Genomic DNA, 16,980 nt, shown 5'->3' with positions numbered 1-16,980 from the left:
CTATAACAATTCATTGATATATTGAAATTCAGCCAGGTTTTATAATATTCAAGTTCATCACCACCATGCTTAGTATTAAGTAAATAAAAATGCAAGCAGAAGCTTTCCTACTCAAGTATTTAAGGCAAAGCTTTAATAGACTTTAAATTCCATTGGTCAATACATGGATTTCCACAGGAAGTCAAAATCCTCAAACAGAAAGATGTGTTTTCACAGTTATCCTGATACAGAACTCAAACTTGAAAGAAATATTTTTACAGTGGAAAAAGGATTCAATATTGAGATGAAAACATGTAAATTCCTAAGTGGCTACATTAGTAATGTACATATGATGACTAAGAATAATACTTTTCTTTATCAGTGATGGAAACATAAGTATTAATTCCCTGAAAGATACATTTCTTTATAATAATTTTTTAGTCTGCTTCCTTACCAAAAATATATATTCAAAATGCACACATTAAAAACTGGGCTTTGGTTTCAATGTGCTTTAGCAGCATTGAATTCTAAAACTGCCTCTTTTCTTCTTCTATTAGTTTGAATAAATAATCACATATCCTGGAAATCAGAGCATTGACCCTGAAATGTCAAAATGCTGGAGAAAGAGGGGGAGTCCTTTTAACTACCCAGAAAGAATTACATAATGAAAATGCACAAGCAGATCTTTATCTCTGTAGATCGTGGCACACCTTGGCTTTTATTAGGTGCGACTTCTCCTAATTGGTGGTTCCATCTCTTGGGCAATGAGGAATGTCAGTGTTCCTCAGTTCCCACAGGAAAAAGGGAAACTTCAGTAATGTCTCACATTGGTAATGATGCCAGCTAATCAAAGAGGAAAATGAAATTGACTTGAAGAAGATTAAAAGGTATTATGAAGTACATTAGACTGAATGAAGGGAAGAGAATGTATTTGTCTTTTTCAATTTTCTTTTTCATTTTGCAGATAAACCCTTCAAAATGTAGACATAACTAAAAAATAAAATGGGAGTAACTCGAGATTCTATAAGGAGAGATGAAGCTTAACGTACTTCTTAGTAATAAAACATCAAAGTAGAAAGAATGTGAATGGTAATTAAAACTTGTGAGGCAGCCTAGAAATCTGAGGCAGGCCCAATTAAATGGAACTAGCACATACTTTAAGGTGCTTAGAGACCATCAGTTGGTACATGTGAATACAAAAATAATGTTAAGGCATTCGACAGAGAAGAAATCAAGAGGTACTTTAGCTTGTTTCGTAGAGCAGAGGTAAGAGATGAATTTTCCATTCAGCGTGAAACAGCAAGGAAGGTGATCACACCCATTAGGGCAACACACTCAAAACTAATCCACCACAAACCCAACATCCTGATTTGAAGCTGCTTGCTAAATGCTCCTTTGAAGTGAAAAAAGTTTATGCTTATTCAGTTTTTTTCCTGAAGGTCCATTTTATGGGGAAATTGTTTGTGCTTTAGTGCCCCCAAATCACATACAGTATATACACAAACATCATATACACATTTCCTTTTGACCAATTTGCATCTCTGTAGGTAAAAATGCTAAATTTTGATTAAGATCATTTAGATTTGGTTTTGGCTTTCCAAATTTTACAAAATGAATGAGATAAAGTTGCCAATCCTCAGTGTTTAGTGTCCTGATATATATACTGAAATCTGTAACAGGAACAATACATTATCAAAAAATTAACCTACTTTCAGCTTCCAATTCTACCTATATGTATTAGGTAAGGGTATCCTAAAAAATCATTTTCTCCCTTATATTTTCAAAGTGCGTTTAAAAAAAATCAATTATTCATAGTTTTTGGAGGTAGCTCAAAATTCTCCTCTTGTTACACATGAGGAAACTGAGGCACCGTGAGCATAGGTGACTTGTTTCAGTAACAGAAAACTCCTTGGTGAAATTAAGTGGCTAACTGTAGCAGGCATATATATGTGCTACGGCACCGCCTGGGTAGCATTTGGTGTAAAAAACCTACTTTGATTATTTGTTATGAATAAAGTTCATTTCACTGAGACTATGAATGAGACAGAATGGACCTCCAAATGTATCTAATCAGCTCTCTTCACTTAAGATGGTTCAGAGTAATCAGGTGACTGCAGAGCCCTTAGGACTGAGCCTCAGTCAGCTGATTCCTCTCTCTCTCTCTCTCTCTCTCTCTCTACATATATATATATATATATTAGTATTCTGCACTGGCTTACTAAAAGTAGAATCATGCTGAGGGAATCATTTAATATAAAATATGACATCTGAATAATGTCAAACAAAATATAAATCTTATTAATATATTGAGTTAGAGCTAAGAAACCAGAAAAATATGAGTGTACAGAGAGAATAAAATTTAATTCAAAGTGCATGGTATATTAACACTTAAGATCTGCATTTAGCTTTGTAAAATATTTCCTTGCAGCTATATTTGTGCTTAGCGTCTGACATTTAGATTAAAAATAGAAAATTTCATAAATCACATTCTCATAACCACACTCCCTTATTCTGTCGGGGCTTTTGATTTAGGGATTGTAGGCATGCAATAGAAATATACTGTTCCTTTCTTTTTAAAAAAAAGTCTTTACAAATGTAACTTAGCCTAACCTCTTCTATGTTTTTATGCTTAAAAAATATATCACTTAATATTTGGCATGTAAGCTACTCAGAGTAAGAAGTGCTATAAGCATGTGAGAGTCAATTTTATCATTACTCTAGTGTGAATGTAAGAAATACATTTATGTGAGCAGTCCTCTGAAAAATATCTACTTATGTACACAGGCTTGACTAACCTTGCAGAAGGCCCTTAAGAAAAGAACAGAAATGAGTCTTTAAAATCAGTTTTAGCCAATTCATTACTTAACCTATACCTGAACTCTTTATGTGAACTGGCAGTCGTATTAGTAAAGTTACTACATGAAACATAAAACAGAAACTTGCAAATGTAAAGGAAGTTTCCTAATATAAAAAATCATAATCACATACTTTCAAATTTATATCAAATTTATTTCATTAAAAGCTCCTGTGCTCATATTTATTCAAAGCTTTCATCACTGGTATGTACGTATCTTGATTCTCCATGCTTCAAGACGAAAAAGTCTTCATTCTTAAGTCCATACCTTTCTAGAGCCTCATTCAGTTTCACTGGAGGCTCTAAGTAATGCTGGCAAAGGGCAGAGAGAGGAAAAAGGGGGAAAAGGTTAACCATACATGTATTTGGGGATATTTCAAATAAGAATTCAAACCAAAATGACTAACATGTCTACTTAAAATAATGCCCTTTTCACTGAAGCATTAGCAAATGAGTTAATCACATTTTCTAATACAAGAGTCATTAATGTTAAGTCGATAGAAACGTCATACTTACCAATCTATCCAAACACCATGTGTGTCAAATTTGGTTCCAACTTAGATTGAACAACATTAAATTGCATGAAATCTGGTCACTATTTCACTACATGAAATTTCAATCTAAACAGAATCAATGCCTAAGATAATATTAGAGAATTAAATATTACCAATATTTTTTAATATAGAAACTTACATTGCAGGAGTGTTGTGTGTGTAAGCAAATGCTAGAGAAACCTTTTTGGCTGAAGAAGGGTTGTTATCCTCAAATCCCTAGCCACATACTGATACTGTAGTGTACAGAGCGAAAGAGGGACAGAAATATGACAGGTGGAATGTCCCTTTGTGTGTTCACCTTTTCAATCTAAAAAAAAAAAGTGAAGACAGCACACTGCTGCAGAATGTTTTAACCTATCAAATGTTTTCCAAAAAAAGGACACATATGTAATACCCTTTGTAATACTTTAAGCAATAAAAAAAAAAAAAAATGTTTTCCAAATAAACTGAAACCACTTGGATATGTGTTATTCTAACTACTGATTTAAAAGATATTAACAATTAAAAATATGTTTAAAAAAAGATATTTTTTAAAAATCACCTCACCAGTTTTTCTCTTTTGGTCTAAATCTTTACATTGTATAATTGCTACTTTTCCCCTTTATTTCAAATGGATTTCCCCCAATTCCAATTTTAAAAGCTTGTAAAATGTGGGGGGAAATCAAACAGTGTCTCATCTAATCACCAGGGGGCGGTCTGCCTCCACCCTTCACACAACCAGCATCCTTTGAGCACCGTACAGTAGTCAGGCCAAGGAACCAAGCAGAACCGTGGAGCTTGCAGTCTAATACAGAGACAGATAAGAAATGAATAAATAAGAAAATAGTATCTGATCTGAGTGGTTGATATATTCTGGGGACAAAATGTGGGCAAGTGTGGGATGTGGAGGTTTCATTTTAAATGCAGCAGTCCAAGAAGTTCTCTCTGAGAAGGTGATATTTGAACAAAGACCTGCTGGGACAGAATGCACAGGGCTTTGCAGGCGATTGTGAGGGCTGTGGCTCTGACTGAGTAGATGGGAAGCTACTGGGTAGAGGAGTGCCATGATCTGATTCAAGGTGTAAAGGTCACTGTCCTCTGCAGTGTTGGGAACAGACTGTAAGGGCGGCATGTAGCAGGGAAGGCGATGAGAAATGGTCAAAGTCCTAATATAATTGGAAGGGTGAGCTGATTGCATGTGGGGGAAAACTGGATGGAGGGAAGATATGAGAGCGAGAGAAGTCAAGGTTTTGGCCTGAGCAACTAGAAGGAGGATTTGCCACTTACTGAGATGTATGAGAAATAAATTTGAGGGAAGCTCAGAAAGTTTGGCTTTGGACTTAGATTTTGGTACCATTGTTAAGAAAGCAGTTGGAAATATAAATGTGGATTATGGGAAAAACCTGAGCTACAGAGGGATAGTTGATAAGTGGTATTTAAAGCCATAAGACTGATGAAATCCCCACAGGAGTAACCAGCAAGAGATGAAGTCCCTGGGCTGAGTCCTAAGGTACTCACTGTTGAGAGGAAGCATAAGTGAGGAACTGGCAGCAGAGACTAAGAAGGGACAGCTGGTGATGTACTAGAAAAATGAGGAAAGTTTTCTGTCAAAATGCACAGGTTTGGCCCTGGCTGGTGTGACTTGGTTAGTTGGGCATCATCCCATAACCTGAGAGACCACGGGTTCAATTCCCAATCAGGGCACATGCCTAGGTTTTGGGCTCAATCCCCGATAGGAGACATGCAGGAGGCAGCTGATTAATGTTTCTCTCATCGATGTTTCTATTTCTCTTTCCCTCTCCCTTCCTCTCTCTCAAATCAATAAAAACATTTTTTTAAAACCTTGTTTTGTTCAATTCTTTTCCCTATAAGTCTTAGCCAACAATATAATTACACAATCACCCTACACTGATTTCTTTGCTAAGCTATAACTTTGGTTATAAGCTGTAACTTGGTATGGATTTTGATGCTAAAATATCTGTGTTTTTTCATAGGTCAATTCTTGGCTGTTTGAAACCATCTAGAAGAGGGGGTGGGGAACCTCTTTTCTGCCAAGGGCCATTTGGATATTTATGACATCATTCATGGGCCATACAAAATTATCAACTTAAAAATTAGCCTGCTCTATTTGGTCAAACATTTAATTAACTTGCTCCTAATGCCTTGGCAGGTCCAGACCAAATGATTTCAATACGGCCCTAGGGCCGGATGTTCCCCACCCCTGATCTAGAAGATAGGCCGAGAAGAAGGGCTTAACTGAGCTTATGAGTGACTGGAAGCTGTCTCAGTGGGAGCACTTCAGTCCCGCAAGAGAGAGAAAAATACCCATGGCCCTGGGGCCAAACACCGTATAGAGCAAGACAGTCCATTCGAAGAGAATTAGAGTAAGTGGTGGAAGCAGAAGCTCCCTGCTTCAAGCCAGTAAGGGCCAGGAACCAGCCCACGACAACTCATACATACCCTTTTAAGGGTTATGTTTTATGATCTATCCCAATAGAAGATAAAGACACTGGTCATTTAAAAAGTTAACATATGTTTTGTAATGCTTGAAATATGTTTCCCCCAGAACTGAGTTGTTTTAAGTTTTAGTGCTTAAATACGTCATCTAGAAAATTCATTCATTTCCTAGATAAATTAAATGTTATATGTATAATTTCAAAGTGTTGCCGAGTTAAGAATGTCCTTAACCTGCTTATATTATAGTAAACAGCTAATATATCTACTTACATGCAAATTGTTTTAAAGTGTTTACAAATCAGGCAAAACATCCTCCCTGAAAATGCCATCTATTTTTTAACAAACTCATGGTTGTCAGGTTTATGCAACGAATGTCAAAATGTGAACAAATTGCTAAGTGTGTTTTATTACATGTTTCATTAAGAAAGAAAGATGGAGGTTAGATTTTTAACAGAAATAATTCCTGGAGGCTGAATAATACAACTCGTGAAGACGGGTTTTCTATCTTCTCAGTAAAGAGCACAACAATCACTGAAGTTAAAAATCTAGGTGTCATCCTAGATTCCTCTCTGCACAGGTTTAATAAAATAATTCTAAGTCACTGGTATAACATATGGAGCATATATATGCATATATCTCTATATGGAACACACACATATGGAATAAGAAATGCCACCAAATATAGTGGTGTACCAATGGAAACCAATATCAAACTTCCCCCTTCTTCAAGTACAAAGACACATTCTCATTCATCCTCCCCATCCCTGTGGTCCTTCACTCCATTCCATCTCCCAACTGTGGCTCAGGATTGTTGCATCACGATGTTGGAATCTTGAGTGGGGAGAACAGGCAGTGGGCAGGCAGTGTATTAGGTAATTTTGGAACAAGCTGTAATCTAGGGAAAGGGCAGGCCAAAAACGGGACGGAAAGGGAGTGCTTGACACAGCATGAAAACGGTTCCTGCCCTGGATGTGGAAGATGCCACATAAAGCAACGTAGAAGCCAACCAGCCATTTCTAAATTTTGCTGAGGGCAGGTCCTGGATCCAGGAAAGACGAGAAAGCTTTCTTCTATCCTCCTGCTTGATCCCAGAACTGGCTAGTAGCAAAGTTGTAGGGTTCTGCTACCTTAAGCAAAAAATCAGTTCTTCACCCAGCCTGCATGGCTCAGTGGTTGAGCATCTATCTATGAGCCAGGAGGTCACGGTTCGATTCCCCATCAAGGCACATGCCCAGGTTTCAGACTCGATCCCCAGTGTAGGGCATGCAATGGATGATTCTCTCTCATCACTAATGTTTCTATCTTGCTCTCCCTCTCTCTTCCTCTCTGAAATCAATTTTAATTTTAAAAAATCAGTTCTTCTATAAGTCTATGAGTAAAAGTACCATTTCTCCCAACACCTGGCACCTAGCAGACACTGAGTTGATGTTTACTGGATGAATAACATTTCTAAAAAGTTCTAAGTTGTCCAGCCTTACTTCCTCCATTGCCCTCCATATGACATCCATACTCTGGCTGAACAGAATTCCTCACTACCCCAGATGCTGCTTCCGATCCTACACTCTGCCCTTTCCTCTTGAAATGCCTTCTCATGGCCAAGTTCAAATGTCACCTCTTCCCTGAAGCTCTCCCTGATCCCTCCAATCAGCAACTATCCCTGATTCTGAGGCCACCTACCCCTTTGACATCTGTTTTAGAGTTATTATGTACATGTCTTGCATGTTCTGCTACAACAAAAGGCTCCCTAAGAGAGAAGACATGGTGGTTCATTTTTCTGTTTCCCAAGACTACACTCATTTTTTGTTATATAAACAAACGCTTCATTACAGAAGTCAAAAGAACAGCATGCAGTAAGGGTTTTTTCACTATATAAATACTGTTATACTAACTCATGATTTAGCACTTCATGTGATGACTATGAATCACTCAGGTTCTGATTCCAGTTGATCTCTGATCACACCAAAGGGAGTGGTAATGCCTGAATCTTATCATAGATCAAACACACCAGTTATTTTTATCACAGACTGACCTCATTTGCTAAGGCAAAAGTTCCCCAGTGAATGGCCACAGATTTCTTTGCTTGAACATCAATGTGAATCCTTACAGCTTCTTCTGGGTCCACATGCTGGTATTTCATAAACCACCTGATGAAACACAGCAATTTATTAATTCAAGCCTTTGAAATATATAATGACTGCTTCATCTAATCAACCTTTAAGATTCTGCACAGGAAAAAAATCACAGGCAAAACCATCTCCTTTAAGTCTACTTTTCTTCGTAAAAAGTTAAGCAAAAATATTTCATGTACAAACTGCTATACAATAGATAAGTCTCAAGCAAAACTCTCCTTTGAATAGTAAGATTTTGTGCTATGTGTATTTTGATTTTATTGATGATTTATTCTGAAAATGTCTTACTGTTACTTTAAAAAGCAGATAGTTTGCAATCCTGGTATGAATCAAAACAATGGGAAAGAATTAGAAAATAAAAGTCTACTTGCAAAAGAACATGAAAAACTTGCTGCAACAAATTTTTAAAAAGGGGACATATGTAATACTTTCAACAATAAAGATTTAAATAATAATAAAATAAAAAGAATTAAAGAAGAAAAACTTGCTAAATTGAAAAGCCAACAAAAAATCATATATAGTATTTAAAGATCAGGAGCAAGAAAACCCCAATTACTACCTAAGGATATTATTTAAACAGCATACAACTGAACAGTGAGGTGTTTTGGTTGGACAAGAAGACAGGGTTCATGAGGGGGATAATTAGAGCGTAGAAACACTGAAAGGCTGCCTAACGCCTTGGAAAGAGCAGGGAACACTTTGAGGAGCAAGAATTATTATTTCTAATAAAAAGGGAAGTGTACAGTCTACAGGCAAATCCTTTACTTTCCCAGCCATTAGTTTAGAAGAGGAAAAGCAACACTGTCTTCACATTATGTATATCCCGGGGCTGCTACTGCTCACTACGGCTGCAGTCAAGACTGATGGGTAGGGACTAGCACAGGTGCTTCTACACTTCACAGAACACATCATGGAGCAGCTCATCCATCTCTTAGAGCCAGAAGATTGTTATTTACTGTAGGAGCTGCCGAGCCCTTTGGGAGCCTAGAAACAAAGACACTGTTCTCAGCGGCAGAGGAGAGAGGCACTGTGCTGCCACAGCTCCTGACACTCAGGATGCAGGGCGAGGTGAAAACAGTTACCGGTGCTTCCGTCCATTTTCTTAAATTCCTACTGCAAATCAAAGAAATAGACATACTCCTTTCTACCTTCATGTCTATCTGAAGTAAATAAGATGTTTACTCCAGTGTAAATGTCAAACAAAAACTCAAACTTCTAACGGACTTGGATAGAAACATTCCCAAAGTAAGGATGACATCCCACGCCTGTTATTGAAAGTCATTTTTTGTGTAATCACCTTAAATATATAGAGTATTCTAAAGTTTTGATAGATAACCTTATTTCTAAATTGTTAATACTAAGCAGAGATTACACCGTAAAAGCTACCACAATTTACTTTTCTTAAAGCAGAAACGGGGAATTACATGAGTGAATTTATATTGTCGCATATATAGGGTGTCCCCCAAAAATGTATACACATGTTGAATAATTATTAATTCCAATGGGTTAAATCTGAAAAGAAAGAAACAACAATTGAGCTATTAGCTGTTAAGTGTGTATACATTTTTTGGGACACCCTGTATATGATAAGTTTCCATTCTGCTACATATGAAAACTTATTTTCATAATTATAAATGAGATATTCTAACATACTAAAGACATATATTGAGTAAAGATCAATTCCATATGAAGTTGATTTGTAAACACCTTGGATGATGTTTTGAGAGGTTTTATTAGAATTCAGAATAAGAATTAAGTGGAAAAGTTAAATTCAAGTCCTATTAATAATTTAAAATAAAATTTTTACCTGGTAAATAAGGTAAAAATATCTAGCCACTTAAATAAACTAGAAAGACACATAAATGGGAGAAATAAGCATTAATAAAGACGGCTTTAGTGAACTTAGAAAGTTAATTAAATAAGTAAAACAAAATCAGATGGAAACCAATGATCAGGTTTGCTCAATGCACTATGTGTTAGTGTTGACTTTGTTACTGTTAGTTTTTATTTTCTCTTAACTTGTGCATATCAACTGGAGTTGACTGCAATCTAACTGAATTATTTGAAATAACTTCTCTTTTCCTTAAATAGACAGAATTCAGGAAAACACAGGCAGTGGGTCTCCTAGTTCTCAAAAGTTCGTGTGACCTTTATCTACTCCAAAGACAGGTGATCAGTATGTCGGTTGGAAGGCAAGGGGTGAGTAATGCAACAATGTCATTACCAGACTGAATTCAGTGCTGACTGAAATAAGACCAACACAAGTGAGCAATGCTATGGGCCATTCCTGGGTTTCCTCGGGCACACACAGGAGAGCTCCAAAACGCTTTGGAACGGGAGTGCGTTCCAGCCATGCAGCAAGGAGTGGTGACAGAGGAGAGCATCCTCCAAGCGAAAGGGAGAACAAGCGTTAGGTCTGATACTGGCTGATCGGTTTAACTTCCGTCAAAATGGTGTGTGACCTTCTGGGCTAGGACAGAAATGTTTTTGTTGGTAATATAATTTCTGGCTTCGAATAATTATTTAGCTAATATGACTATGATTATTTAAAAATTTTAACTGAATCTCACCCACTAACCCCCAATCAATGTATAACGAAGTCCACCAGTAAAATCACAAATTATACGGTATCACAAAATCATGACTACTTTACTTTGAAGTTCAGTTAGCTTATTCTGGTATAAACAATAGTGGGAATGTTGTTTTTTAGAAGCACACGTACCTTGGTGCATATGCTCCAATGGGAATAGCTGCAAGGTCAAAAGGTCCAAACCTTCTTCCTATCTCTTCAAAAACAGGGCAATAACCAGTGTCTCCGGCGAAAAAAAACCGATTCCAAGGGCCCAACACAGACCAGCTACCCCACAGAGCCTTGTTGTCATCCCATAGAGTCCTTTTACACCAGTGCTGGGAAGGTGTCAAGACAAAGGTGACCTTGTCATGTCCGGGGACACAGTTCTCCTCCCACCAGTCCAGCTCGATCACGTTCTCACAGCCACATTTCTGCATCCAGTCGAGGAGACCCAACGGCACAAACCACCTCAGGTCATTACCAAATCGCTCGTTCAGAGAGATGACAGAACTGTAGTCCAGGTGGTCGTAGTGGCTGTGACTGATGAGGACCGCGTCTATGGCGGGGAGCTCACTGACAGAGCACGGCGCCTGCCGAAAACGCTTCGGACCCATGTACTGCGACGGCGAAGCACGAGAGCTAAACATGGGGTCTGTGAGAAAGATGAGCTCATCCATTTCCACCATTACCGAGGCATGTCCCAGCCACGTGACTCTTAGGCCAGCTTCGCTCACTCCAGCTGCTTCAGGGTCATTGATAAAATATGGCTTAAGCACAGGGAGTTCTTTATCAAGTTCCTAAGTGTACAAAAAAAGGAAAGCAGCCCTTAGACAAAAGTTAAAAGGTCTTATGTCATCACAGGACATATTTGACATAAATAATAGAAAGAAGAGCTATCTGGGGAGAACTGAAGTCATTCAATAAATTTGCTGTTTTTGCTTTGCTCTTGAAAAGGCATGCTTCTTTCTGAATCTGCCTCACTAATCGTGATAATATAGTAATGTAAGACACTCTTAACCCCAAATGCAGCAAACAGAGGAAAAATTGAATTTAAAACTGAGCACTGCTGAATGTACTGAATGTTTCCAAGGCTCTCTTACGGAAGTACGAGTGGCAGACGAGCCCAGCTGCAGTCACCTCTGCCATTTCAGGTGGCTCGTGCATTTACTGCTTGAAAACCGCCTCGGACACAGGTCAGTCCCTAAAACAGGAAAGAAAACTCACAACCATTTGGATCTCAGACATGAATCTGACTTTTTGAGTAGAATTCAAATCAGAGCATGATGATGATTCCTGGGCGGATCACAATCATAGACCGTTCTCATTCTTTCTCTTAAGGTTTTCTATCATTGATCAAACCAAAGCAAAACATGGTTCCTGCCTGAGGAAGTTGATCATTTGGGGGGCGGGGGAGGGGAGGGGGACTAAGCAGATGTAAAGCAATAACTACAACGAATATGATGTGTTAATCCCTTGGTTATTCTACATATTGTCCTTGGATTGAGCTCGATCAAGAAGCAGCTGTGTTTTAGGACCTCATGTAACAACTTCACCCCTACCTTCCACTCACCCCAGAAACATCTATCAGTTCTCAGTAACAGGAAAAGCTCTTCTCTGGAGCAACTGGCTTTCCGCACTGGACTGTCGCTGGGAAAACTCCGAGTCCGCGCTTCCCTTTTCACTCTGATGAGGAAGCTCAGAGTAGACGCTGAAGCTGCCTCCAGCATCGTGCCGGCCACGATGGAACATATTTCTATCCTAACTTTATTCTTGACTTTATTTTCCTATCATCATAGTCCATTTGCTCTTATATGTTCATCCATCTGCTTTTTACTGCAACATGTATTTTTATAAGCTGCTGCAAATCAATTCTGAAAAGGGTATGGCACTGGATAAGTAACTACAAGACATGCTATACAGCCTAATAGGAAGGAACGAAGAGCCCTGTTGCCAGAGGTATGACAGACACCACAACCTGCGTGAGCTCCTGAAGAATGATGAGAAGTTCATGATGCAGAGAAAAGGAGGAAGGGTGTTTCAGGGTGAGAAAGTGCCTAAGCAAAGGCAGAGCCAAACAGAAGCTGGCGTTTTGGGGGGAGGGGACAAATGACATCTATAAAGGATCAGAATACAGCAAGAGCCCTGAATGTCACACTCCACCCAGACACAATGAGAAAGCATCTTAAAAATACAAAAAGACATGACCCAATTTCTGTTTCGAGAAAACACTGTCAGAGTGAAAATGATGACCTTGGATTGTGTCACAATAGCTGCCATGAGTGACGAAGACCTGAACAAAGGAGACAGCAAAGCGCAGAGACGAGAGGGCAGATGGAGAAGAAGCTGTTGAAGGCTAAGTGAGAAGTCACTGAGAAGGTCTGACTGGGAAAAGGACCTGGACAGAGGAGGCGCAGCACAATTGGAGGACAACAAACACTTCTCTTAGCCACCCTGAGTCTTGGTTTCCTCACCAGTAAAAGGGGTATAACAATTATACCTGCACTTCATGGCTGTGGGGACTGGCTTGCGGTGGCTGGCACACTGTAAGCACTCTACAAGATTTCCAAAAGAAGAAAGCCCCACCCCTGACAACCAGTCAGGCACCAACCCTACCGATCTCTTACAATGTGCCTGTTTCCTTTCTCATAGTTACTAACCGATCTAAGTAACATCCTAACACTTAAAAGTCCTCATTGCTTAACTGTCTTCCCGTCAACTCCATCCATAAACAGCCACCCCAAAAGCTATCTACTTGTGGTACAACTCTCTCCCCTGCTGAAAAACACCTTCACTGGCTCTCTACTGCTTGACAGCACACATCTCACCTCCTCACCCAGCAAGCCTCTTTGGACTCCCCCAACCCCTTCACCAGCTATTTCATTCACCTCTACACTGCTGTGTTCCAACTACACCGAGGCCGCTCTCTGTTCCCAGACTGAGCTGGAGAGCCCTGCACAATACTGATCCCATTTCTCAGGTTGAATGTCTTCCCTTCCGTGCCCCCGAGTCCTTAATCAAATTGCACAGCCTTCATGAGACCATCCCCGGGTGTCCACTGCTGGAAGCAAGCACTCCTGCCTCTCAACTTCATGTCACTTAGCTCATGCATCAGCTATGAATATTCTGTCTTATACCCTTGTTAAATGTACACAGGATGTATCTTATGTCTTATTCAACTCAGAATCACTCACAGTGCCTGATTCAGTGATGAAATACAACATGTATTCATAAAATTAGTTGGATGAATGATAGAATGAATGTAAATTTTTCAAATAAGTTCTCAAAGTTAATAATCAGGGTTAGTGAATAATAATAAGTGCCATATAGTGTACTTATCAAGAATTAAGGAGAGCCCTAGCCGGTTTGGCTCAGTGGATAGAGCATCAGCCTGCAGACTGAAGGGTCCCAGATTCGATTCCAGTCAAGGGCATGGGCCCAGGTTGCAGACTGGATCCCCAGTAGGGGGCGTGCAGGAAGCATCCGATCAATGATTCTCATCATTGATGTTTCTATCTCTCTCTCCCTCTCCCTTCCTCTCTAAAATAAATAAAATATATGTATTTTTAAAAAAAGAATTAAGGAGAAAAGAGAATCAAGGAATATAAATTGAGTACCTACCATATGTACTCATATTAGGCTTCATATTGACACATAATAATGATGAATTATCTAATACAGGGTGAGGTAAAATAGGTTTACAGTTTTGAGTTCACAAAACAGAGTTTATTGTTGTATTATTATTTATTTATTATTGTATTATTTTTCATATGAACAACTATAAATGTACTTTTGCCCCATCCTGTATATCAAGTAATTTAGGGTAACATAAAATAAAATCACATTAACAATAGCTACCATTTATGGAGTGCTTACTATGTGCTAGACACTGTACTAACTGCTTCATAAAAATTTTTAATTTAATAGCAACCACAATACTGGACGTAGATACATTAAGTATCTCCACTTCACAGGTAAGAAAACAAAAAATTAGAGAAGTCACAATATTCATACAAGGTAACCCAGCAGCTAGCTCCACACACGCTGTCCCTTACCATTATACTACTCCCAAATATTATCTCAGATGGGAGAGAATAAAGACACAAGGAAGTTTTAGAAATGACAGATATGTTCATTATCTTGTTTGTGGTGACGATTTCATGGGTATATACTTATTGTCAAAACTCATCAAATTGTACTTTTTGAATATGTGGAACTTGTAGTATATATTTTTTCTTATTTTTTTTCCCTTTGGAACTTGTATTATATTAATAAAACTATTAAAAATGTTTAAGTGGCATCATGTTTAAACAGTACATCAAAATACCTGTAACAAAAATCCCTGAAAACTGTTGCATTTTCTTTTTCCTGAGCTTAAAAATCATTTCAGGTTTAGTATCCGGTATTATGCATTGACTCTTAAAGGGAAACAAAACCTGAATGGAACACCTGTGGCAGCCTCAACTTGTTCTCCAAACAAAGTATTAACAGGTAAGGTCCTGAAAGGACTGTCACAAAGGCCATTTATTATATGATCCTTATTTTTACGAAATATCAGAAATAGGCAAATCCATAGAGACAGAAAGCAGACTAGCAATTTCCAGGGGCTGGAGGAGGGCAGGGGAACCGGAGGGTGGGGACTAAGGACATGGGGCTTCCTTTTAGGGTAATGGAAGTGTATTATTGTGGCAATGGCTGCAGAGCTCTTAGTGTACTGAAAACCATTGATTGTATATTTTAAGCAGGTCTATTTTGTAGAAGGTGAATTATATCTCAACAAAGCTGTTTTTTAAAAAAAGTCAAAGTACTGACATCTAAATTAGGCAACCACACTTTTCTCATGTTCCTTTCTCCATGCTAAGACCATCACAAATGAGCAGCTTATTTTAAAGAAGGTGATCTCTAGCTACTATTCCATAAATATGATTCAAAGAAATAGTCTCAATTATATTCCAAAAAGAAAAATATTTTTTTTTTTTTTTTACTTAATCATCAGACTTTGAAAAAGCACACAGAATGGGGGTTGGGAAATTCTTATTTATTTGAGAAAACTAAGCACTCACTTGGCATTCTCTTTACTGGATGGAGATTTTCCTTGCTAGTCTTCCTTTTTTTAAGCTGCAAATGGGAAAATCCCTAGGCTCATATTTAACCAGTATACCAGTTAATATTTCACTTTTCTTGGGGAAAGGGAAAAATCCTAGCATTCATTCAACCACTAACCTTTGTCAGGTGCTTTAGGTGCATTATGTCATCTAACCATGTGAAGCCGATGTCACTGGCATTTTACAGATAACAAGACCAAGGCAAGGGGTGGGGGCCAGTCATAAGAAACTCAGCAAGGTCAAATAACAAGCCCTAACCGGTTTGGCTCAGTGGATAGAGCGTCAGCCTGCAGACTGAAAGGTCCCAGGTTCGATTCCAGTCAAGGGTATGTACCTTGGTTCTGGGCACATCCCCAGTAGGAGGTGTGCAGGAGGCAGCTCATTGATGTTTCTAACTCTCTATCCCTCTCCCTTCCTCTCTGTAAAAAAAAATCAATAAAATATATTCTTTTTTTAAAAAAAAGGTCAAATAACAAGTGTCCAATCAAGAGTGGAATCAAGGTGTTCCTGACTCTCAAGACCCTCTCTTTTCATTAAACCATAATTCTTTCCATGGCATAAATGATATTAACTTTAAAACAATGAAATCCATATTCTTGATAATATTATTTTAAGAGTATGTGTTTGTGTGCATGAGTGAGATACATTTGATGAAAATCTGTTAAATACGAAAGTATTTTTAAATGAAGTTAATAAAAATTTGAGGAAATCTGTCAGATATAAAACAACAAAAAAAGAGGATATACAGGAGAAATAAAAAGAAAACTACGGAGGATTGATCCAGTAGATCGATATAATAATTAGTAGTTGATTTTGAATGGAAAGATGGAGAGAAAGAAATTTTCAAGAAAATTTCCTAGAAGTGAAGGAAACAGACTTTTATACCTAAAGGGCCCACCAGGCATCAAGCATGATGAATAAATAACCACACATCATGGTAAAATTTCAGAACACTGATGCCAAAGAAATTATCTTTCCCAAGTTTCTACAGAAATAAAGGTTTCTCCATAGCAATACTAAAAATAAGGTCACAGAGGTAATGCTTTCAAATTCTGAGAGAAAACTGTTTCCAAACTAAATTTGTATACCCACACTATCAGTTAAGAGTGAGAATAACCCTGGCCAGGTGGCTCAGTTGGTTGGAGCATCAACCCGTACACCAAAAGGTTTCGGGTTAGATTCACAATCAGGACACATACCTAGGTTGTGGGTTCAATCCCCTGTTGGGGCACAGACAGGAGGCAACCAATCAATGTTTCTCTCTCACATTGATGCTTTTCTCTCTTTCTTTCTCTCTCTCTCCCCACCTCCCTCTCTCAAATCATTTTTTTTAAAGCAACATATACTCAGGTGA

General features: G+C 38.3%; 1 protein-coding gene across 3 annotated transcripts in view; it reads right to left on the bottom strand.

Annotated features, from left to right (window-relative positions):
- Positions 1–111: 111 nt before the first annotated feature.
- NAPEPLD (N-acyl phosphatidylethanolamine phospholipase D) overlaps positions 112–16,980 on the bottom strand; it is a 38,352-nt gene continuing 21,483 nt past the window's right edge. For 2 of the 3 annotated variants that reach the window (XM_005862902.2, XM_014536960.1), the window contains exons 3-5: positions 10,675–11,321; positions 7,853–7,967; positions 3,017–3,145 (exon numbers count right to left, since the gene is read on the bottom strand). In XM_005862902.2, the coding sequence (XP_005862964.1) occupies positions 3,017–3,145; positions 7,853–7,967; positions 10,675–11,321 (891 nt within the window). Of the gene's footprint in view, positions 3,146–7,852; positions 7,968–10,674; positions 11,322–16,980 lie in introns of all 3 variants that reach the window. The other variant, XM_014536959.1, reaches the window with a different exon arrangement.

The sequence above is a fragment of the Myotis brandtii genome, unplaced genomic scaffold (assembly GCF_000412655.1).
Source record: "Myotis brandtii unplaced genomic scaffold, ASM41265v1 scaffold17, whole genome shotgun sequence".
NCBI lineage: Eukaryota > Metazoa > Chordata > Mammalia > Chiroptera > Vespertilionidae > Myotis > Myotis brandtii.
Note: the sequence above shows the minus strand (reverse complement) of the source record. Positions and strands in the feature narration are given on the sequence as shown.